The 24,907-nt window shown below is 45.0% G+C and overlaps 1 protein-coding gene across 1 annotated transcript in view; it reads right to left on the bottom strand.

The window, feature by feature from the left end:
• Window positions 1-205: 205 nt before the first annotated feature.
• Window positions 206-24,907, bottom strand: part of LOC145416965 (uncharacterized) — a 39,379-nt gene continuing 14,677 nt past the window's right edge. The window contains exons 4-18 of the mRNA XM_080285812.1: window positions 24,469-24,633; window positions 20,353-20,506; window positions 19,975-20,124; window positions 18,883-19,040; window positions 17,466-17,581; window positions 16,821-16,973; window positions 14,721-14,859; window positions 13,684-13,787; window positions 12,597-12,687; window positions 11,460-11,618; window positions 6,086-6,257; window positions 4,268-4,482; window positions 3,496-3,621; window positions 2,841-2,989; window positions 206-431 (exon numbers count right to left, since the gene is read on the bottom strand). Of these exons, the coding sequence (XP_080141938.1) occupies window positions 206-431; window positions 2,841-2,989; window positions 3,496-3,621; window positions 4,268-4,482; window positions 6,086-6,257; window positions 11,460-11,618; window positions 12,597-12,687; window positions 13,684-13,787; window positions 14,721-14,859; window positions 16,821-16,973; window positions 17,466-17,581; window positions 18,883-19,040; window positions 19,975-20,124; window positions 20,353-20,506; window positions 24,469-24,633 (2,277 nt within the window). The remainder of the gene's footprint in view (window positions 432-2,840; window positions 2,990-3,495; window positions 3,622-4,267; window positions 4,483-6,085; window positions 6,258-11,459; window positions 11,619-12,596; window positions 12,688-13,683; window positions 13,788-14,720; window positions 14,860-16,820; window positions 16,974-17,465; window positions 17,582-18,882; window positions 19,041-19,974; window positions 20,125-20,352; window positions 20,507-24,468; window positions 24,634-24,907) is intronic.

Below are 24,907 nucleotides of genomic sequence, written 5' to 3'. Positions count from 1 at the left end.
GGGGTGGGGGGGGTAGCCGCATTGGTGTGCTTTGCGGAGGTGCTCATTTTCGAAACTCAAGCCTTTTTGAACCTGTGGCGGATTATTCACTCATTAACCTGAGATTCAAGACAAGGCGAACTTGATTAGTATGAACACTACGTCATCGGAGTGTAGGGATTAGCAACGTCATGAGAGAGAACCAAAGAGAACAGCATCACTCACCTTAAATCATCGTGGTACATGCGTGTATGGTCCTTTCCAGCAACAGAGTCACTAGTGCCAAGGAAAGACCCACCCCGAAGATAAAAAAGTGTCCGCTGAAGTTCTTGAGCTTGAGGGCCTTTGGTGCCGAGGTCTGGGCCGTGGTGGATGCGGTACACTCATTAGGACGCGGCCAGTACTGCTGCCGCCATGCTGTTAAAAGGCCAGACTGGGACATACGCAGGATTCTGTTGACGTGGAGCAAGGAGTCACGAGTGCATCCAGGAATATTTAAGAGGTGTTACCCGCATCACTTTCCAACGTACTGTGTGTCCAACACCCCCTTTCTTTCTATCAGTTAATTAACGTTTAATACTTTAGCACATTTTAAAATTACAGACGCGTGCACCAAGAAGCTGTGAACACAGCAATGAAAACTGCGAAAACGAGAAGCTGTGAACACAACCACAAAAACTGCGAGGACGAGAAGCTGTGAATACAGACATAAAAACTATATTTTGTCAACCAAGGATGGGTTGTATAACTCGTAACATAATTAGGTGGAAGAATTTTGTACGGAGGTGTCCATGACAAGAGTTTGACAGCCCTGTGTTTTCCCGGTGAAGTGACTACCGTCAAACTGACTCCAGCTGACAGGTGGTATGAAGTGTGTAAGTGTGGGTGCTAATGTCTGTACGGTGCAATCAAGATTCCGGGGGCTTGTAGGGTGAGTGAATGAGAGTGTAGCCTGTTTAACTGGGCAACTTTATGGCGTTCCTCCTGCTATCGGGATATTTTCTTGCCCCTTGGATCCTACTTCACCTCGCCCTGAGATGAGAAAAGGGGTCTGGATGATGATGATGATGATGATGATGTCTTTTTACGCTTTAAATATGAGAAAATCTGGCGGTAATATGAACAAAACGGCTAAAATCCCTCTCGTCCTTGTTTCGCCGGATAATTAACAGGCAGGACTGGGGCATACGTAACATTGGACATAAATTTATATTAGATATTTTGCGAATCCTTTCAGGATGAGAGAATGCGATACTTTTTTTTAACGAGTGTGCAGTAAAGTATGATGATACACTGGCCATTGTAGACTATAACAGAGAACCGCCCGTTACTTTAAAAAAAAAGTGCAATGATAAGATTAATACAAAATAAAACGAAGAACAAGAAAAAAACACTTGAGAGAGTGCAACACCCGCGTCCACCAACTGGTCTAAGAGCCGAATATTTAACGTCGTCCTGTGATCGTGACCTTTAACTGCTTGTTCTTAAAATCGTGAGTGATTTTGTTATCAGTCACACACCCGGGTTGAACTTCGACCTTCCTCTATCACGCAGACCGTTGAATGATAGTTCCCCGAATTGAATAACTTCATTCTTGTCGTACACTCACTCACTCCTCCAAGTTTGGTCTAAATTAGATAAAAGTTGTTTCTTTCGTTAGGTCAGCATTTGGCGTAGACCTGTGACCTTGATCTTTGACCTATTATTCTAAAAAAAATAACTGCTCATTGTCACTCAGCTGTTTCACTAAGTCTGGTTAAAATTGGATAAAATCTGATTTTTTTTTTTTTTTTGCCAAAACACACACACACACACACACACACACACACACACACACACACACACACACACACACAACGCTTAAAATATTACACACGACGCTTAAAATATTAAATCCACTCTCACTTTGCGAACGAGGGTGTAATAAGGAGCAAGATCTAACGCAGTGTGGGAAGATACAGCCTATAGAGAGTAAGCACTTAGTTTTATTATTATTATTATTATTATTATTATGTTACCCCAGATTTTCCCTGTTATCCCTGGTCTTACTTTTTCTTGTGTGTGTGTTAATCGCATTCGTCAATCATGAGTTTAGATACCCAATATGTTTCATTAGGTCGCTTTGTATGTTCTGTAACGCTCCCACTTCTCACCCACTCCTCCCTCATATTGTTATTTGCCAGTTATCACCCACTAAAGACACACTGATTTGTTATATGGTAGAGTTTGCTAAATCTCGGGAAGAGGGTACACACACGTAGCTAATTTCGCTCTTAAAAATGTTTTAAGATAGAATGCAACTGTATTTGCACTCATAAAGTTGCTACAGCGTGGGTGAACATATACATTAGTAGAAAGTACTTAAGAAATACGTTAAACTGCAGCAGAGTCAGTAGAACTGTCGAAGACGTGGGCAAACTATGCTCCTTTTACTCCAAACTGGCTTAATATTGTCATCTGTTGAATTCGCATTTGTAACAGAAGATTAACATTAGAATATGATGTTGTTCACAAAGCAGTGCTATGAAAAGGAGTGTAATACTGTATTTTTCTATCGCTGAACTACAAGAAATGAGATGCAAAGGAACGAAAATCTGGGCTAAGTTTGAATAAAACCAGTATAATGTATTTTGCCTATATGAGAATCGTCAGGGTAGACAATCTGATTTTGCAGTTTCCTTAATCTCGCAGACTCCGACAAACAATCATCGAATTTACAGCTCTAGGTACAAGCAAACTGAGACATTCAATACCCAAAAGTCCACGTCTCATGACCGACTTGGGGAAACAAATTATAGTTGAAAATAACTAAATTAAATATCTATAGGTCTAGCAGGGAAAAAAAAAAATGATGTACTTACTGGTTGTTGAAGAGCTGAAGGTACGGTGCGCCATCTTGCAACACCCAGCCAAACCCAGCGCTGAAGAAATGTTGCTTGACCTGCGCCATGCGACACTTCTTTGTTGCCAGGTAGTCACGCTCCATGGCGAAATCCAGGAACGATTTTTCCTGTAATTCATCATTATCATCATCAACGACATCATTATCATCACCATCATCATCATCATCAAACTAATCTTAACAAGTGCAGCAATGCCACTAAGAACCATCATCATCATCATCACCATCATCATCATCATCATCATATCATCATCATCATCATCATCATCATCATCATCACCATCATCATCATCTAGCTAGCCTTGGTAAACGCAGTAGTGCTACGAAGGACCGCTGCCAAACCCCTATCATCAGCGTCCACGAGCAGTTCAAAGCGGTTCTGGTGCAGCTGACCTATCTTACTGTATGGCAGGTGGTGGAGTGGGTCAGGCAGATGGAGGCGATGAGTGAGGCAGGAGGGGTAAGGCAGGTGTGTGAGGTGATGCAGGGAGAGTAAGGCAGATAATGCAGAGACAAGGCATGTGTGTGGGGTAAGACAGGGTAAGGCAAGTAAAGGAGAGGTTAGGCAGGGTGAGTACGGTAGGTAACGGAGAGGTAAGGCAGACAGCACTAACCTTAATAAAAGCAGTGGATCCACGAAGAACAGCAGCCAGACCTTCATCATCAGTGTCCACCAGCAGGCCAGGTCGGTCCTTGTGCAACTGACCAATCTTGCTGTATGTGCTGGGTGGCGGGGCATTCTGTAAGGGCGAGGGCGACTCATTATTATCATTACTGTTGGTGTTCTCATTACGTATATTATTATTATTATCATTATAACCTGTGCAGCTGGGTTTTGTAGGCTGGCCACTCCATATGCACCAAAAGTAGGATGGTGAACTGAAGGAGGGAAGCTTTAGTTTGTACTATAGCTCACGTTCAGATGAGCCAGGGGTCAAAACAGTGTGTAAGTAAAAGGTGGTTGAAAAACACACACACACACACACACACACACACACACACACACACACACACACACACACACACACACACACACACACACACACACACACACACACACACACACACACACACACACACACACACACACACACACACACACACACACACACACACACACACACACACACACACACACACACACACACACACACACACACACACACACACACACACACACACACACACACACACACACACACACACACACACACACACACACACACACACACACACACACACACACACACACACACACACACACACACACACACACACACACACACACACACACACACACACACACACACACACACACACACACACACACACACACACACACACACACACACACACTCCTCTATTCTTCACACCTCAAATACTCACAGCAAAAAGCGTCTCATGGGCCGAGTTATCAATATATGTCCAAAGCAACTCCTTTTGATTGGCCAGTTCCTCGAGTGAGTTGATGAGGTCGGTCATACGCGGCACGGTGAGGAAGGAGATTAGTGTGCCTGTGTACGTGTAGACCAGGATGATGCTGAACATCCACCATGTCCCGTTCAAGACACGTACAGGCTCAGTGTGACGCATACGCATTCCTGAAAGAAAGGTTAATGACGCCTGAATTAACACTATTAAACTCTTATACTCATTCTCAGCTCGGAAATTTAGTTTGATGCTAGCTGGAATATACGAGAGAAAACGCGATTATGACAGTATCAATACATGAGTGCAATCACTTTCATTGAAAAAGTGGAAAAAATGACAGAAATACAGTCGCACCCTATAGTTCCTACTTCACTGCCTCGAAACCGAGTCTAAACCTAATGAGATATTGAAAGAGATGGTCGGAATATTGCTGCCAATAGGTTTTCTGGTACACTCCAAGCTGTGAAAGCCTAGTAAGATCTTGGAGTACCGATTCATTCGAGGAAACAGTGAGGAAGGCAATTAGTGTGCCAAAGTATATGTTCTGAACCGCTTACTTGCATCCTCCTGCATCATGGCGGGCGCGCAGCACCAATTTGGCAGTACACATTGAACCCTCTTTGGACCAGTTCTCCAATGCAACAGTTAATGTACACTCTCAGTCCATCATGTATGCAACAGGTCAACTCTGCATCAGTCTGAATATACTTTTTTTACAACTCTGCTGGCTTTTAGTCTGTGGTTCATTTTTCTTTGGTTAAAAAAAAAAAAAAAAAACGAAATAACGCTGATTATCTACATGCCTGATGTTAATGCACACTCTAGAAAAATATGTGTGATAACAATGCGCATACCATCAGTCTGGGGGCTCTACAACCTCGTGACAAAGGATGGCGGTTCAGTTTTTGTGCTTAATTTGGCGTTTTGGGAGTCTTTTCAGTATGTTGGCGAGTTTTCAGAAAAGTCTTAAAAAATAGCACCTATCATCCTTCCATAAGCTTTTTAATGATACACTGGGTATAGGTCCACTGTAGCATTAATAATTTTCGAGTTAACCTAAATTTTATGCTCACTTTGGCCTTTTTTTTTTTTTTTTCAGTGATATGGTGGCGAATTTGAGAAACGTCACTTAAATCACATTCAATACTATATCAAAAACTTTCCAGCGATGCGCAAGGATCCCCTGTAGCTGTAATAGTCTCAGAAATAACACAGTTTATGTGCTAGGCCGTGCTCAATTTGTTGCTTTTCGCTACTTTTTCAGCAATATGGTGGGCAACTCTGAGGAAAGTCAAATAATTATTACCTAATACTTTTCATAAGCTTTGAAACGACTCATGTAGGTCCGCTGTAACTTTCACAGCCTCTAAAATAACCCAGTTTTGGTGATGTGCGTGATATTGGCGTCCTTACCCAGCTACTTGATGAATAAAAGTCAGATCTAAAACTTACTCTGTAACTTAGTGGAAAGCTGAATGAAATTGTCCATAGGACGCAAAAATGGAATTATAGAGCGCGCCGTACTGGAAGGGTTAAGAGTATCAGTTATCTTTAATTACTTTCTCTACAGTTTCTTACTCAAACTGCTAAAATAAATTAAATAAAAATAATGAACAAACAATAATGACGGCTATTACCTCTTTTGTGGCTGAGTGACTCCCATGACTCATTCTTAACATAAAAAATCATCTGACGTTAACTAGAATAAAACACTGAAGAAAGAAACATTATGAGATTAGAATGACAATAATCCAAATAAGTTCCATGACTTACTCTGGGGCTGAGTGGCAAGCGTGAAGGTACAGTCCCACAAGTACCTGAGGAAAGGGTGTGTCCCTCCCGAGTGCCTGGCGTGAGGGTACAGCACTGGCATGTCACCCACATTTCCCACAATCCACATAACCACACTCACGATTGGGACGCTGGCCAGAATCAGAACCCACACCTGCAGACAGAGATGCAAGTCAGACCTGCAGACAGAGGTGCAAGACAGACCTGCGGACAAAGGTATAAGACAGACCTACAGACAGGGGTGCAGAACAGACCTACAGACAGAAGTGCAAGACAGACCTGTGGACAGAGGTGCAAGTAAGACCTGCAAAAAGAGATACTACACAGTTAACAAGTTAGGTAGGGTAGAGTATGGCACGGTTCGGTGGGATGAAGGGAAGGAATAATGGGTTAGTTGCGGTGAAGTGGGGTAAAAGTTACAGGTGAGGTAGGGTGGAATATGTTTGAGGCTGGGCGAGGCTGAGTGGGGTAATGGAGTGGTTTGGTGGCATGCAGTGGGGTAAAACTGACTTGTGAAGGAGGTAAGTATGACGAGATTTGTTGGAGTGGAGTGGGGTAATGGCAGGGTTGGGTGCGCCGGGAAGGGGTAAAACTAACAGGTGAGGGAGAATAGAAAACCGGGGGTTGGGTGTGGGCGGCGTGGGGTCATAGCAGGGTTGGGTAGGGTGGAGTGGGGAATAGGTGAGGTGTGGTGGGATGGAGTGGTGTAAGGTGGGGTGTGGTGGGATGGAGTGGGGTATAGGTGGGGTGTGGTGGGGTGGAATGAGGTACAGGTGGGGTATGGTGGGGTGGAGTGGTGTAGTTAACAGATCAGGTAAGGTAGAGTATATCACGGCTGGGTGGCGTGGAGTGTGGAAAAATTGGCAGGTCAGGTACAGCAGAGTATAGTAGGGTTGAATGGGGTGGAGTGGGGTAATGATGGGGTTGGGTGAGGTGGAGTGGGGTAATGATGGGGTTGGGTGAGGTGGAGTGGGGTAATGATGGGGTTGGGTAATGTGGAGTGGGGTAATGATGGGGTTGGGTAATGTGGAGTGGGTTAATGATGGGGTTGGGTAAGGTGGAGTGGGGTAATGATGGGGTTGGGTAAGGTGGAGTGGGGTAATAATGGGGTTGGGTAAGGTGGAGTGGGGTAATGATGGGGTTGGGTAAGGTGGAGTGGGTTAATGATGGGGTTGGGTAAGGTGGAGTGGGGTAATGATGGGGTTGGGTAAGGTGGAGTGGGGTAATGATCGGACTGGTTGAGGTAGGGTGGGGTAACGATGAGGCTGGTTGAGGTGAGGTGGAGTAATGATGTGGTCGGGTGAGATGGGGTAGGGTAATGATGGGGTTGGGTGAGGTGGAGTGGGGTAATGATGGGGTTGGGTGAGGTGGAGTGGGGTAATGATGGGGTTGGGTGAGGTGGAGTGGGGTAATGATGGGGCTGGATGGGGGGTAGAGGGGGGTAATGATGGGGCTGGATGGGGGTAATGATGGGGCTGAATGGGGTGGAGGGGGGTAATGATGGGGATGGATGGGGGTAATGATGGGGCTGAATGGGGTGGAGGGGGGTAATGATGGGGATGGATGGGGTGGAGTGGGATAAAATTGACAGATGAAGTAGGGTAGAGTATGGTGAGGTTGGGTGGGATGGAGTGGGGTTAATAGTGTGGTAGGGTGGGGTGAGGCGTGGCTGTAGAGGTGTTATAGGGTAGAGTATGGAGAGGATGGTGAGGTGGAGGGGGATAAAATTAACAGGAAGGGCAGGGTAGGGTACGGTGGGGTTGGGTTGGGTGGGGTTGGTTAAAGCTGACAAGAGAGATAGGGTACAGTATAGTGGGGTTGGACGGGGTGAATTGGCGTAATGGTGGGTCTGGGTTGAGTGGTGTGGAGTAATGTTGGGGTTGGGTGGGGTATAATGGTGAAAACTGAAAGGTCATGAGGTAAATTACGGAGGGGTAGGGTGGGAAAGGTTGGTTAGCAATGGGGTTGGGTGGGGTTCGGTGGGTTAATATTGACAGAGGAGGAAGGGTAGTGCATAGGGGGTTGGGTGTGGGTGGAGTGAAGTGGACTGCGGTAAAACTTGAGAGGTGATATAAGGTAGTGAATGGCGGGGTTCAGTGAGGTGGAATGGGTTAATGGCGGGGTTCAGTGAGGTGGAATGGGTTAATGGCGGGGTTCAGTGAGGTGGAATGGGTTAATGGCGGGGTTCAGTGAGGTGGAATGGGTTAATGGCGGGGTTCAGTGAGGTGGAATGGGTTAATGGCGGGGTTCAGTGAGGTGGAATGGGTTAATGGCGGGGTTCAGTGAGGTGGAATGGGTTAATGGCGGGGTTCAGTGAGGTGGAATGGGTTAATGGCGGGGTTCAGTGAGGTGGAATGGGTTAATGGCGGGGTTCAGTGAGGTGGAATGGGTTAATGGCGGGGTTCAGTGAGGTGGAATGGGTTAATGGCGGGGTTCAGTGAGGTGGAATGGGTTAATGGCGGGGTTCAGTGAGGTGGAATGGGTTAATGGCGGGGTTCAGTGAGGTGGAATGGGTTAATGGCGGGGTTCAGTGAGGTGGAATGGGTTAATGGCGGGGTTCAGTGAGGTGGAATGGGTTAATGGCGGGGTTCAGTGAGGTGGAATGGGTTAATGGCGGGGTTCAGTGAGGTGGAATGGGTTAATGGCGGGGTTCAGTGAGGTGGAATGGGTTAATGGCGGGGTTCAGTGTGGCGGAATGGGTTAATGGCGGGGTTCAGTGAGGTGGAATGGGTTAATGGCGGGGTTCAGTGAGGTGGAATGGGTTAATGGCGGGGTTCAGTGAGGTGGAATGGGTTAATGGCGGGGTTCAGTGAGGTGGAATGGGTTAATGGCGGGGTTCAGTGAGGTGGAATGGGTTAATGGCGGGGTTCAGTGTGGCGGAATGGGTTAATGGCGGGGTTCAGTGAGGTGGAATGGGTTAATGGCGGGGTTCAGTGAGGTGGAATGGGTTAATGGCGGGGTTCAGTGTGGCGGAATGGGTTAATGGCGGGGTTCAGTGTGGCGGAATGGGTTAATGGCGGGGTTCAGTGAGGTGGAATGGGTTAATGGCGGGGTTCAGTGTGGCGGAATGGGTTAATGGCGGGGTTCAGTGTGGCGGAATGGGTTAATGGCGGGGTTCAGTGTGGCGGAATGGGTTAATGGCGGGGTTCAGTGAGGTGGAATGGGTTAATGGCGGGGTTCAGTGTGGCGGAATGGGTTAATGGCGGGGTTCAGTGAGGTGGAATGGGTTAATGGCGGGGTTCAGTGTGGCGGAATGGGTTAATGGCGGGGTTCAGTGTGGCGGAATGGGTTAATGGCGGGGTTCAGTGAGGTGGAATGGGTTAATGGCGGGGTTCAGTGAGGTGGAATGGGTTAATGGCGGGGTTCAGTGTGGCGGAATGGGTTAATGGCGGGGTTCAGTGAGGTGGAATGGGTTAATGGCGGGGTTCAGTGTGGTGGAATGGGTTAATGGCGGGGTTCAGTGTGGCGGAATGGGTTAATGATGGGGCTGAATGCGGTGAAATGGAATAAAAATTACATGTGAGGCAGGGTAGGGTATGGTGGAGGGTTAGGTGGGGTGGAATAGGGTAATGGTGGGGTTAGGTGGGTTGGGGTAAAATTGACGATTGAGTCAGAACTGGAATGAGTGAGGAGGAGTGGGTGATGACAACGTAGGGTGAGGCTGAGTGGGGTAAAAATGACAGGTTAGGTAAGGCAGAGTACAGCGTGGTTGAATCGCGTCGACTGGGGTAATGAGACGTTGGGGTGGGGTTGAGGGTGGTCACTGCGCTCTTTTCAATGCAAGGAAGATGGGAACAAAAGCTAAAAGCCTGCAATAATTGTTCTCTCCAAGAAAAAAAAAGTATAAGACTGCCAAATTCAAAGTGTTCATTTCGAGATGACCAGACACACTGCGTTTAAAAGACCAGAGGTCATAAGCTGAAGGAAATACAGAAAAAGCAAGGAGGTTCCAGAGCTGACCTGTTGCATACATGAAGGACTGGGAGTATCGGTTAAGTCTTGCATTAGAGAAGTGGCCAAGAGAGGAGTAAGAAAGGGCTGCTGCAACTGTTTAGAAATATTACTCTGTCCCAGCTGAGAGAAGAGACAATAAAATGTAATAATTATAATCTTCCCTATGCCCAAGCACGAAAAACAATTAGTAACCTATGCACGAAGTGGAATGTGGTTAAAAAAAGAGTGGTGTAAAATTTTTAAGTGAGGTAGGGTAGTGTCCCGGGGCTGAGTGGGGTAGAGTGGGATAATGATGGGGGTGGGTAGGACTGACTGAGTTCAACTGACACGTTAGCTAAGACAGAGTATGGCGTGGGAAGGTTGGGTAGAGTATGGTGGGGTTTGGCGGGGTGGAGGGAAATAATGGCAGCCTGTGCGGACTGCTGTAAAACTGAGAGGAGAGGAATGAAAGACTATGTCGGCACTGGGTGAGTGGTAATGAGGCAACTGCGGGGTTGGGTGTGGTGGAGTGGGGTAAAATTGACAGTTGAGGAACAGCTGAGTATGATTTAGTGGGGTAATGTGGGATAATACTGACAGGTCTGGAAGGGCTGACCATTGTGGGGTTGGGTGGGGTAGACAGGGGCAAAAATGAAAGGTAAAGTAAGGTACAGTATGGCGGGGGGTGGGTGGGGTGACGTGGAGTAAAACTGGCATTACAGGTAGGGTAGATCATGGTGGGTTAAGTGGAATGGTGAGAGGTAAAACTGAATTGAGGTATAGTTTGTGGTAGGGTTGCATGGTGTGAAGTGGGGTGATTCTGACAGGTAACGGTAAGTATGGCGGGGCTGAGTAGGACTGAGAGGGGTAATAGTGGGGTTTTGTAGGGCGGTGTAAGGTGAGGTAGGATAGAGTAAGGCAGGGTTGGGTGGAGTAGAGCGGGGGGTAATGGCTGGGTCGGTTGCGATGGAGTGGGGTAAAAGTGAAAGGTGAGGGATGGTAGAGCATGTGAGGTGGGGTGGGGTAACGGCGGTGGTGGTGAGGTGGGATGGGGTGGGGTAATGGTGATTGGTGGGGTATTGTACAAGTCAAACCTGTAGACAGAGGTATAAGTCAAATAGAAATAAAGAACAGCAAAGGTGGTGGGTCAAGTGATGTTACAATGTTGACTGATAGATTAGGAAACCCAGGTCTCCCTATCAACAGGTTACCAACCAACTCAGGCGTATCGCAATGTTCGACTTGTATATAGTTTCATAACCCCCACCTTCCCTTTTTTTTTTTTTTTTTTTTAATAATATGCGCATCTTTGACATATCGTTACAGATTCCATATGCAATATGCAAGAAAAACTTAGCGTGTCTAAATAAACTGGCACGGAAGAAGTGTTAGGAAACCTCTAGAAAGCACAAACGGAACTCACCTGCCAAGAGAAGGGCTCGAGGAAGGCGAGGAAGTTGTTTTGTTCACTGGGTGGTGGGATGAGGATGGTGGTGGGGTCATAGTAGATGGCGTGAGTGAAGTCAATGACTCTCTCTCTGATGTATGTGATGGTGATGCTTGCGATGGCGAAGTCAACTCTCTGCCAAGTGATAAGTTAAGGGTTGCTAAATCAAATTCTACAAAATCTAACAGCAAAAGAAATGTGCATGGGTGGTAAAACCTGTCAGGGGGAATCAGGATTCCCGAACCTGAATGATATGTGAATGTTTTTATTTCAGTGAGGATGCTGTTGATAGTTCTCCCAATTTCGTACTTTCTCTTTTCTTGTTCATGGATCCTACCGCATCCTGTCCTTAGGTGACCGAAGTTATGATGACGTTAATCATAATTATGATAATGATTGCTTTTGAAAGCCACAAGAATATTGCTAGGCACAAAAATCTTTAGAATATCGCTGAGAAATATGCTAGAAACCCTAGAATACTGATATAACTATTATACTTGAGTACAAAAAAGGAAAAAAATCTAGCTGAATCGAACCTCCTACCTCGATTCTTACTGTATGCGGTGTACCAAGTTGATTGCTACAAGACGTGCTCCACATTATTTTATCTGAGGCAAACTTTCTCCATTAGTGTCTTACAGACATGTCCAATAACCATTATCAGTTAAGCATACACCATCACAGTAGCCTTGGGACATTATAGAATCTTCAAAAATCTCTCTCTCTAAAAAAAAAAAATGCAATTATATTATCACTGGACGTAAAAAAAACAAATGTTGCTAATTCAAAATGAGTAGCCCTAGATTTTGGAAGGAGGTAGGCCAAGCCGTCACCAACAAAAGCTCACAAACAGGATACTGACAGTAAGGGACACAGGGCCTACAGCTGAGGACTCAAGCCCAGGTATAATGTGGAGGGGGGGGGAGGGGGATCCCTGAGATGAAGAGTGCTGGGGCCTCGCATGCACCTTCATAGTCACTGTTTAAAGAATTTGGTCGTCTGTCTCACCTCGCTATTAACCCTAAATGTGTTGACTCATAGACAATGACAGGCTACCTGAGAAAAATCATGTGGCGTTAGCAAGAATAGACAAGTTAAGATGAGATGTCTCACCTTAGTCTGCACCATTCCCACCATGCCATTGAAGGTGCCGTTCTTCATGGGAGCGCCCCAGTTGCCATCATAGGGCGGCACCAAGCGATACCTGCAGACACAGTCACGTGGAGGACCTAAGTGTGCTGTATCAGTTGTGCAAAAGTATGAAATACCGGCGAAACCCATACAAAAGTGCCAATTGGACTAATGCGTCTCGAATAGTTTGACTTCTGTTATGTGTTTCCATAACCTTATGAAAGGGCCTTTGATTCAAGGATGCGGCAGGGAACATTCTGATGAAATAAAAAATACTTTTTTTTTTTTTCTTTCTTTTTTTAAACAAGACACGCTAGCGTGTATATCGGAACACCATTACTGAATGAGACAGCCCTATCGAGTATCCGATACATAGACGTGGGCATTAGTCTTAAAAGTGGTGACATGTGAGGGTATCTGGCACACAGGAGGAAAGCTGGGCTGTAGGGAACGAAATGTCGAGTCTATGCTCAGAGTCGGACACACAAAAAAAAATGTTCACACAATGCACATATTTCATGGCAAATTTTCTTTCCCTTCAAGGAATTCGTATCGAACAATCTGAGGCACATAATAGCGAGACCAACTTCCGTTACATTTCGATAGCTGTAAACAGTCTTCAGTAAGAGCAAAGAGATGTGCTTTGGGTATGATTAAAAGCTTCTTGATCGAATGCCACGGAGTTGCCTTTTCCCTTTCAGGCCCACAGAAGGGGGGGGGGGGCGGGGATACCTTCGTTACAAGTATGTGACATGACAACTTTTACCTGGTCATGGTACAGTGGAAAGCTGTCTGGCTTTTATCTAGAGAGTCCCGGTTTCGATTCCCGGCATTATTGACAATATGTTAGTTAAGAGCAAAGAGATTTAAGTAAGTCACAAAACTACAATAGTCTGTTGGGTACTGTGTCTAGATTCAGTTCAAGCTACCTGTTCTGAGTTGAAAAGTTAGTGTGTCAAAGGCAGCGATATAGGTATTAGTAACAACGATAACGTGAAGCAACGGATACGATAACAACACCACTACAAATCTGTCATGATACCGGTACAAAGCACAGTCTGGAACTCACGTGAAGTTGAACCTCCTGGCAATCTCGTCCAGCATCTCGATACAGTACCCCCTCGCTGCCACGATCTCCTCCCCGGCCATCTGCAGAATGATGAAGGGCGGACGCTGTGGGGGCAGGAGGAAAGCCAATCACGTGAGGGTTTTGACTCAGTCCACCTCACACCCACTTCACCTTACGGCCATCCAGTCCGCCTCTTTCCCGTACCCCTAAAACCCCCAAACACACACACACACACATACACACACACACACACACACACACACACACACACACACACACACACAAGGTGCTATACAGTGGGTGAAACTGGAAATAGTGGTGGGTAAAATGATGTTAACGCTAGAATTAAGTGTTATTTGTCCATCTTATTTAATTTCCTCTACGTTTGTGTGTGTGTGTGTGTGTGTGTAATTCGCCGGGTCGGTCAGGATCACTTGATGGTCGTGATCGTCAGCATTTTACCCTCCCGGAAGGGAGCTGAGAGCTCATATAGTTCGATCTAAGGGCAAGGCTGTGACCTTCACACACCCACACACTCGTCCCCTTGCTCAACGGGGACAGTAACCACCCACTTCGTCAGTGAAACTTTTCGCAACCTGAGCGAGGCGCGAACTCCCGTCTACCAGATGGCAAGCGAGAACGTTACCACTGCACCAGCGAGCGGTGTGTGTGTGTGTGTGTGTGTGTGTGTGTGTAATTCACCGGGTCGGTCAGGATCACTTGATGGTCGTGATCGTCAACTTTTACCCTCCCGGAAGGGAGCTGAGAGCTCATATAGTCCGATCTAAGGGCAAGGCTGTGACCTTCACACACGCACACATCCGTCCCCTTGCTCAAGGGGGACAGTAACCACCCACTTCGTCAGTGAAACTTTTCGCAACCTGAGCGAGGCGCGAACTCCCGTCCACCAGTTGGCAAGCGAGAACGTTACCACTGCACCAGCGAGCGGTGTGTGTGTGTGTGTGTGTGTGTGTGTGTGTGTGTATTCTTCATCTTCGTCCTAAAGTACGAAACAGTAAACAAATAACAATCGTTACGTTGATAGTAGCCACCACCATCTTGCGGCCATTGAGGTAATTACGTGCCCTAGCCAGCTGCACGGCCCAGGTCTCTCCTCCTGCACGCCCCACACTGCCCTCACCACCATCTACACACCTCAGGAACTCGGCACGGTAGCTGGGAGGAGGAGGAGGAGGATAAGGATGATGATGATGATGATGATGATGAAGAGAGGAGGAGGAGGAGGAGGAGGCGAAAAAGAAGGGGAGGATGAGGATGAGGATGAAGAGAAGATATAATAATAATAAATAATAAAAATAATAATAATAATAATAATAATAATAATAATAATAATAATAATAATAATAATAACGAAAAGAGAACCTTTATTTTTTTATTTTTTATTTTTTTTTTTACACAGGAAAAATAATACCAATCATAATCATCATAATAATAATAATGCCTATCAACAACACGAGTCACTGAGGCAGACAATCAATATCTTACCAGGTTCAAGTCTCCCCCTAGAATAAACACTCAACATTACAATTTACATCCAGGTGAACGGGGACGAAGGGGAAACAAACTTTGTCTAAGAGTCTGATCGGTCTCGGGTTTTTCCACATGCGAGCTGGATGCGCTAACCAATACACCACCGGCTCCCTCTATTCTGTAGGAGGATAGGCGGAATGGGGGTGGAGGTAGGGGTTAAAAGGTAGGATAGATGGTCATTAAGCTCATCCATCTATCAATCAATCTATCTATCTATCTATCTATCTACCTATCTATCTATCGCCAGACGCCGTACTCTCAGAAGGAGTGGCTACAACAAATCACCACCATATCACCTAGTCCTCCGTGATCACGCTGCCCTCTCCCCAGCTCACACCAGCCATACCAATATACTGTACCTCTCCATTCCATCCCTCCGCCTCGTCTTAGGTTTTTCCCTTACCATGAGCCCTCCATCTCACTTACTCTCCTAGTCAATCTCTCACTAAACAAGGAAGTAAATTATCAGTTCTGACACTTTCTTGCTGTGATATTCATACCCAGATGAATAAAATCGTCTGGATTACTGAAATACACCACTAGAGTTTTTCCGATCACGAGAGCTAAAGGTGACATTGCTCGCTCTTCTGCTCACTCTTCGCCAACACGGAGGAATAAAATACTGAAGTTGTCTCCACTGAGACATTTAATGGCACCAGTATTAAATTCTCAGGCCCACTCTCATCTGAATAAATCTGTCTGACGTTAGCTGGAACATAATGCTAGAGTTGTCGTCATCATGGGACTTTTAGGGAAAAAAAAATCAATATTAATATCGTAATCTAAGACACTGCTAGATTTACTGACAATGGCTATAAGTAAGGGAGAAAGAACGCTATCCACATACTCCCTGGGTGTCGTAAAATTTGGGCGAGAACTCCCTCTAAATACACAATCCCATCGCTTACTCGTGTTGCCTCGACGATAAAGGCAAGAATTCTCATTTACAAACACAGACACTTGAAAGCACTGTTCCACATACACTTCTCATCCTACGTACTATACCATAACCTCCTTAGCTATACCCGCGGCTGGCATCAAGGATCACACACGAGTACATCAAGAGACTCAACACACTCAGAGAAATTACAGGGACAGACTTTGGACAATAAAAAGAAACACTCTCCCTACTCAATGAGCAATATATCAGATCAGTAATGTCCCATGCCCCCCCAACATGGGCTCCCACCCTATCTAACACTACAACACCTTGCAGACCACACAAAACAATGCCCTATGCATAATCACTGGCTGCACCAAAACTTCTCCCATTGCTCACTTATACTTTGAAACAAAAGCCCTACCTGTCAGAGAATATCATGATACGAGTGAGAGGCACACAATTCCATGCAGCAGCCTGTGCCAACATACAACACCCTTGTCATTACAAGACCAAGACACATATCAATGCACATATAATAATTACTAAACAAACATTATCAAATCCTCTACAACAACATCGCACCTTCAGACATTCCAACATGTGCAGGACAAGACAACACCTCAATCAGAACACTATGCTACAATCCCCTCTCCCGACTTCCCACTCTTCAGAGGTATCCTTAAATAGAGCTGATTGAGTTTACCTCGATATTTTTGGAGACATGACACATACCTCCCTAGTTACCAGCTTATATTTGGGTTGGGTGGAATCACCGATGACTCGTGCCCCGCTTGTAGCATAGACCACACAACAAACCATACAATATGAAGCACAGCACAGCACAGCACATGCCACACTGAGATGCAGACACAACATCAAAGGTATAGGGAAACTATGGCACGATCCTGTAGGGGCAATTGCTTACCTGCGGTCAAGGGATCTGCTGGGCCAGACTTGACCGGAGATGAGCAACAACAATAACCTGTGGCTTAACATGCTTTTCTTCGGACGTACGAAAAAGTTGCCCTTTTAGGCACCGTAATTCAAGGCTTGAATGGATATTTAGTAGAGCTACCTGCTCAAGCCAGGTGTGTGCAAGCCAGCCGTTATAATGCATACAAACATACTACACATTTACTCTCTGTGACACAAATCCATGATAATATTAGAGTTTAACTTTTTTCACCAAACTAATGTATTCAATTTACGGAACATTAGCGGTAAACTGTTTAAATTAGGCTGCAGGCATTGTATATCTAATCCACCTAGTTCGAAAAGAATGTCACTACCTGAATAAAACAAAAGAAACAAAGAGTAAGTCATCATACTCAAGAGGTTATCACTGTACTTTATCTTAGCTGGGAGTAGCGGTGTGGTGGAGCTGTGTGTGGTGGTGGTGTGGTGTAGCTGCTGCCTCACCCACGACACCATCACGTCAACCAAACACTGGAACCTTTGCCATGCCTAAGGAGCAAAAACGTGCGTGATAGTTGAGGAAAGTCGCATGGGGATGGCCACAGAGAAAGTGAAGATTTGTTTAAGAGGTTACTCCAAAAATTTGGTAAACTGTCTGAAAGTAAGCACATTTAAGCTGGAATATCTGATTTTTTACGGAAAGTGAAGTTAAAAGCGAAGTGCTACTCAGTATACCTTTACAGACATCTTGTCTTCGGAATAAAAAAGCCTTTAATCAAACTTCATCTTGACTTTCTGAGCTTGTTCAGTCGAATGTCAAGATGAAGCTAAGTCAACCAAGAAAATACATCTTAACCTCTGAAGTGTGGAGACGTCTTACCTAAACTGAAAAATATCGTCTGGCAATACCCGGAATACAAAAAAAAAAAAATACAAAAAAAAAAAAAAAAAAAAAGACGTACCTGGACTGAAGGGATTATTATGACATTTTTAAAGACAGATGCCGTGACTGTGTGTGTGGGAAAGGTTGTGATAATGGCAGTACAACGACTAGCTTAGCAGAGACCTCTAGTAGTGAAGGCTTGATGAAGGCTTTATCTAACCCCTTCATTTTGATATCTCTCCTAAACTAGGCCGTTCGAAACCATTATTACACTCGACCATAACTCACATCCTTCCACACCTGCCTCTACTCCCTCACTCTAACTCCGTCACCTATAAACAGGATACTGTATTGTTTGCACTTAACCATGGGCGGGGCCACGGGTGTTGTTCAGATCACTTAGGCAACACCATTTGGATTGCATACAGGATTAGTATACATTATATACCCTACGTAAATGACCTTTTTCTGCCTGGCTAACATTTTTACTTCTCACAGCTCATCTTTGGTAGACAGATTATCGGTTCCATGTCCATGTTAACAGCTTCTCGTTGAAAATATAAGCGTTACTTGGCTAAGAGGAAGAGGTTATCGAATGTCCATTACTGTAGCAAGTAACATACGCAATACCTCAAAAATATTCCTGAATTAGCCCCTGTGGACTATAATTACAGGTGATGAAATTAGAATGAGGGAGTATGGGCAGGTGTGAAAGGTGTGAATCGTGACCAGGTATAATTCCCATATACATTGGAGTACAACTACACTCATCGAGTAGCAACGGCAACTAAAGACATGATCGTACTGTCCCTTAGCTGTGTTTGGAGGTTAATGAAGGCTATAGCTTACCCCCACAGTTTGAATAATCTCTCCACTCCTACAGATGCGCATAATGAACTGGTTAATAATCTCGCCTACAGTAAATACATAAGTCCAATGACAGAAAGAGCATAAGGCGTGCTGGTACCTTGGCTGTGTATGCGGGAAGGGCTGTGGTGGTGGATGCAGGACGATCACAGTTCTCTAAGTCGACTGTCAGTGTTGGAAGTGCAGAGGCTCGACCTTGTGCCAACACCTCTGACCCAACCTGGCATCCACCGATGCCAACCACACCACCAGCACCCACTGGAGCAATTAATATATCGGTTCTGCAAAGTTGCCCTCATTTCTTGATAGCAACCCAGTAGTCATCATCATTTTATCACCATTATCATCAGTGTCATTCACACCCTGATTCCCTTCTATAGAGGATGGGGTCGGTAGTATTCAGGAACATCATCATCATTATTACCATTATCCTAACCTTAACTCCCCTTTAAGAAGCATGGTAAGGTATGATGCAGAAGCAAAGACAGAGAGGGCATTAAGGTGGGAGATTTTTTAACAACATAACTAAAACAAGGTAGAGGACACCTTTGATGTCCGTACCTACCCCTGCAGTATTCCGTACCCACCCTTGCAGTATCCTAAGGGAAATGAAATAATTATTTACTGACTACGCTTTTAATGAACACCCTTCTGATTCTCAGGCCGTCCCGTTCCAGTACCACTAACCACCCAGTGCTTTGTCCCGCCCCTCTGTGTTACATTTACGGCTATGCCAGCACGACACAGGTACACGGTCAACTAGAACTCTTCCAGTGTGTGTTTTCGGTGTATTTATGTAAGTATGCATGTATGTATACCCCCACCTCTCAACACACACCCAATAAGGCCTGGACCCCCATCCTTCAAAATGGTAAAGCTAATGAGTGAGTGATACAGTGAGGGACGCACACCATTTGCACGTCTCTCTGGGTGCGGCATCAAGAAAACGTGTTACTGGGGGTCTGTTCTAACCTGACAAAGATCCCTAACCCCTTTCAACTCAGCTGGTGACCAACTGCAGTCAGACTGGAGAGACAATTTAACCAGTAACCAAGGAGACTTATTTTTGTCCTCATAAGTATGGTTAATCGAATTTAAAGCAACCACATCTTAGTACTCAAGTTGTAGGAGTGGTCCAATTTCGTCAGGCAAAAACAAACAACTTATAACGTCACAAAGTGGTGCTACTAACACATACGCAGGTTTGTAAAGCCATCAAGATGATGGTACTGGAAAGTGAGGTTGAGGGTGGAGGCGGCAGAGGAGATGGCGATCTGGGCATGGAGGTCTGACAGGCCAGTGGCACTGGACGAGAAACTTACTTGATCATCGTGTACCACAACTGTGGGCAGAGAAGGTTAGAACTACAGTAGAGTGTGATGGTAAGAGTTAGTTTGTGCATAGTTGCAATGTGTATACATTAGAGATGCCATCTATTTCGAGAGAAAAAGATGTGTACAATAGGGTTAGACTGTGTATGAGTTTGAGTATTGGTTGGAATGGAGAGTGTGAGTCAGCGTATGAGTTACCGGTACAAAGAGTTAGAATGTAAGTTAATATTGTGAGTTACAGTAGATGCGACGGAGGCAAGGGCTTGCCTGGGCGTAGAGAACTGACAGGCGAAAGGCGCTGAAGGTGAAGCTTACTTGGTTATTGTTCACCCCAACTGGGGAAAAGATGTGCAGTAAAGTCTGAGGGTAAAAATCTTCTACCTGAGACTCTCCCTATGTAAGAATTAGACTGTGATTAGCATAATCATGATAATCATTCGATGTAGTGCTACAGAGATTGTATACGAAATGAGAAGGCAAATCGTTGCCTGTACCCAAAAGACTATTTACTACGTTGGGTAGTAACCATATAACCTAGAAATCTTTCTGTAATTTCATGTGTATTCAAATTTTAAAAATCACAAAAAAAGACGAATTATAGAGAAACTTCTATTCTGTACCTAACTGGACCCTACTACCAAAGTTAACAGACCAAGGCGCTGAAGGTGCTGTATGTTGGCTGGGGCGGTATGGAGAGCAGAGAGCAACACAGCATTCACTAACACCCACACCATCACACCAGACACCGCCACCATCACTGGCCAGGACAACGGAACTATTGATGCTTGTCTGGGAGGCGTACTTATTGCACAGTCACATTTATCCATCACTCCCTCACACCTTGCTGACTCGCGCACACCCGCACTCACACCTTGCTATTGTATGTGCGCGCGCACGTGTGTGTGTGTGTGTGTGTGTGTGTGTGTGTGTGTGTGTGTGTGTGTGTGTGTGTGTGTGTGTGTGTGTGTGTGTGTGTGTGTGTAGGCATACCATCTAAAAGCATATTCCCACCAATCAGAAACAAAGCAAAAGACAGCACAAAAAAAGATTCATCAAACAGCATGCCAACGAAGAGGCCCACACAACATACTAGAAATATTTTTGTACAAGTTTCCTCCAGTGTGATGGACAGGTAAGATGAGACAAGTAAGATGAAGCAATATCTATGCAAACGAGATATTAAAATGTCGTTCAGGCGGCTGCGTTAAGTGGTGTGTTATGCAGGAGGGTGGCGGTGAGTGGTGGCGCTGGTGGGATGGCGAGGCGTGAGATGTAACCTGCCTTCTCTGCTAAAGGTTTCATACGGCATTCCCGCAGCCTCGCACACAAGTACTTATGAAATGGGTCACTGCTTGCTTCAGAACATGGGTACTATCTATCTATCTTTCTATCTACCTATCTATCTGTCTTTCAGTCTGTCAGTTTGTCTATGTACGGGTATCTATCTACTGTACCTGTCTATCTGCACCTTAGTCCAAACATTTAAGGGAACTGACCAGTCGTTCACTCTGAGCGGTATTAAGTGTGCAATAAACCCCAAACATCCCTCAAATGTGCACAGTTGTATGGGCCAAATTTAGCTGAAGCACTTTTACCCCATAGACCACCAGACGAACACGTGGACACACTTGCCGATGATAATGTGATCGACAAGACGAGAACGTGGTCAGTCCAGGATTCAGACCCTTACTGTTATTGCTAAGTAACTCTGGTCTGTCTGGCCGAGCAGCCCATCAACTGCAGGCTAGCAACCCCTCTTGCTGGTGCTAGTGGAAGAGTACTAACTCAGTTTCGTTTTATCATGTCAATCGTATGTTCTAAGCAAGAGTGCCGAGCTTTTAGAGAGGGATGTGGTGATGGAGAGGTAGTTATAGTATATTTCTGGTTGCGTTTAATATATCTAACCCCGCCACTGGCACACGAAACACTGAATTTGTTTCCAGCACTACGAAACAGTCAAAGTAAATATGCAATTTTTTCAGTTGAAATAAAAGCAAAGTGGCTAGTGATACCCTTAAATGTACTGGAAATACGCTAGCCTAGCCTGGGACCCCTACACCAGGAACAGGGTAAAGATGGATTGGTTGTTAATTTATCTCAACGAATGTGCAAAGAAACAGATTCCATTATCGGTAACACTTTCAGCATTACGACAACTTTATACATACATGTTAAAGCAAGAACAGGTGCTATTTGTGTGTATGTGTGTTTCGTTTTCGTCGTTTTCGTTTTTAAAGGCTCCAACATGCTTGCATGTGTCGGCCTTGGTCACCTAATGGCGGCTCTCCATGCTGCACGATCCATTGCAGCCTCCCTGTTCAGTCCCTTAACCCTAAGGTCACACTTAATGACCTCGTCCCATGTCTTTCTCGGTCTACCCCTCATAACCCCACCCCCAATATTAACACTTCTCACCTTCCTCACCCAACTATCATCCCCCATCCTCTCCACATGTCCAAACCACCTCAATCTACCTCTCCTCATTACAACACCAATACACTCCAGTCCCATCCTAAAAAAAAAATAACTCAGACTATTTTTATCCGACTTTAACCAAACTTGGTGAAAGTGTTCAGGGTCAGCCAAGGGGTTGGTCTTCTGTTTTTGACAACAATAGGTCAAAAGTCAGGGTCACAGAGTTTGACCAAAGTATGACCCAGCAAGGTCAACTTAAGTAGCTTTCATCCAATTTAGGCAAACTTGGTGGAAGGGTTGAGAGTCAAGCAAGAATGAAAGGATTATTTTTATAAAATCAGCCAAAGGTCAAGGTCACAAGGAAAGAACAAAGTTTTGGTGAGCAAAATAACTAAATGGTTTTGATCTGATTTACACCACACTTGAGAGAGTTTGAGGATTAGCTAGGAGGTTGATTACTGTTTCTGATAATAATATATCAAAGGTCAGTGTCACATGGCAAGGTCAACTTAAAGATTTTTCATCTGATTCAGATCAAACGTTGTGGAACGGTTCAAGGTAAGTTAAGGATTAAAGAATATTTTCAGAATAACCAGCCAAAGGTCCAGGTCACATGGAAAGGTCAAAGTTTGAGCCATGTCTGTGTGTGAACAAAATAACTCAAACAGTTTTTGTCTGATTTAGACCAAACTTGATGGATAAGTAGAGGAACAACCAAGGGGATGACTTTTTTTTTTTTTTTTTTTTTTTGAACAATGGGTTGAAGCTGAAAGTCACAGGGAAAGGACAAAGTCATAGGACAAGATCAACTCAAACAATTTTGGTCCAGTCTGGATCAAACTTGATGGAAGGGTTACGGATGTGGCAGAACTGATGTACAGATATAATTCAATTTCGAGAACAGGGGTCGAAGGTCAAGGTCACAGGACAAAACCAAATATTAAGCCCTTAGAGCAGATGCCGCACTCTCTGAGTGCTCCTTCTAGCTCATGTATTCTTGCCACTACCAGACACTTTTGTTAATCTTGATCCCATTCATCTGTTGACATTTTTCATTCTATTCAAGCAACCACCAGATGATATTACTGTATAGTTTGTATATTATTACGTGACAAAAATTGAGCCACTCCCAAACTTTGAATATGGAATTGCACAAGTTTCAGTTATGAGTTAAGGATAACTCTCCTTGGTCACTGGTCAGATCAACCTCTAATCTGACTAAAATTGGACATTAGCTTAACTGGAAGGGGTTTGGGTTCTCCGTCACTCATTCACTCAGGACAAATGCCATGGGGTGCATGTTCTCTCACTCTCAGACTCCTTTTGCAGGGATCCATCCATTAAAGCCTCCAGGCAGCAACTCTTTCCCCCAGCCCCTTTCAAGTATCTCCCAGTGGGAATAATTAACTTGCTCCAACCATGAGTTTTGTGGTCTTCACCATGGTCACCATTCTGTTCACCCTGTGAGCAGGATCAGCCTCAGAGTAATACACCACATGCCCATATAACTGAAGTTGGCATTCCTGTATTGTGTGGGTAACAGGCCATGCTTCAGTCTCGTGGAATAATCACGCATTATGCACCTGGTCATACAAGTGATACCCCATGGTTCTATGAAGGCATTTATAACCATAGGAATCAATTTCATTCCAAGGAACAGTAGTGTTTAATGTCCATGTCTCACATCCATAAAGAAGTCAGGAAGCAACAGCACCTTGAAGATGTGAATTTTTGTCTTTCTACACAAATATCAACACCACCAAATATCTGTACTTAAATTTAGAGAATGCATAACACAACAGGCCAGACCAATGCAATGAGAGACCTCATAATCCGACCCATTGTTGTCATCAAGAGAGTGTATCTTTCCAAGACTACAATTCCTCGCCAATGCCTGAATACTGTCCTGCTTCATCCAACAATTCACCAAATGCCTAGACCTTGGTCTTGTTGTGGAAGACCTTTAGTCCCAGTGGTTTCACCTTATTGTGAATTGTCTCAATAGCACTCAGGCATGACTCCAGCAACTTAGCTAGGATAACTACATAATCGGCAAAGTCAAGGTCAGTAACCTCAAAATGCCAATTGATACCACACAGTGACTCCTAAATGAGTTATTTAAGAGGAGCCTGTGGAGTCACATGGAGAGACAGGCTGACAAATGAGGATATAAAGGAGTGTTGTGGTGTGGATGTGGATGTGATAGGAAGCGCTAGGAGGAATACACTGAGGTGGTTTGGCCATGTGGAGAGGATGGAGGGTGAAAGACTGACGAAGAGAGTGTATGTGAGTGAGGTGGAGGGGGAAAGAGGGAGGGGGAGGCCGAGGATGAGATGGAGGGATGGGGTGGAGAGGTGTATGAGAGAAGGGAGTGTGAGT

Source organism: Coenobita brevimanus, chromosome 108 (assembly GCF_032717465.1).
Source record: "Coenobita brevimanus isolate Jiangsu-jjx chromosome 108, ASM3271746v2, whole genome shotgun sequence".
Classification (NCBI taxonomy): Eukaryota; Metazoa; Arthropoda; class Malacostraca; order Decapoda; family Coenobitidae; genus Coenobita; species Coenobita brevimanus.
The sequence above is the reverse complement of the archived record's forward strand: the minus strand, read 5'-3'. Positions and strand labels throughout refer to the sequence as shown.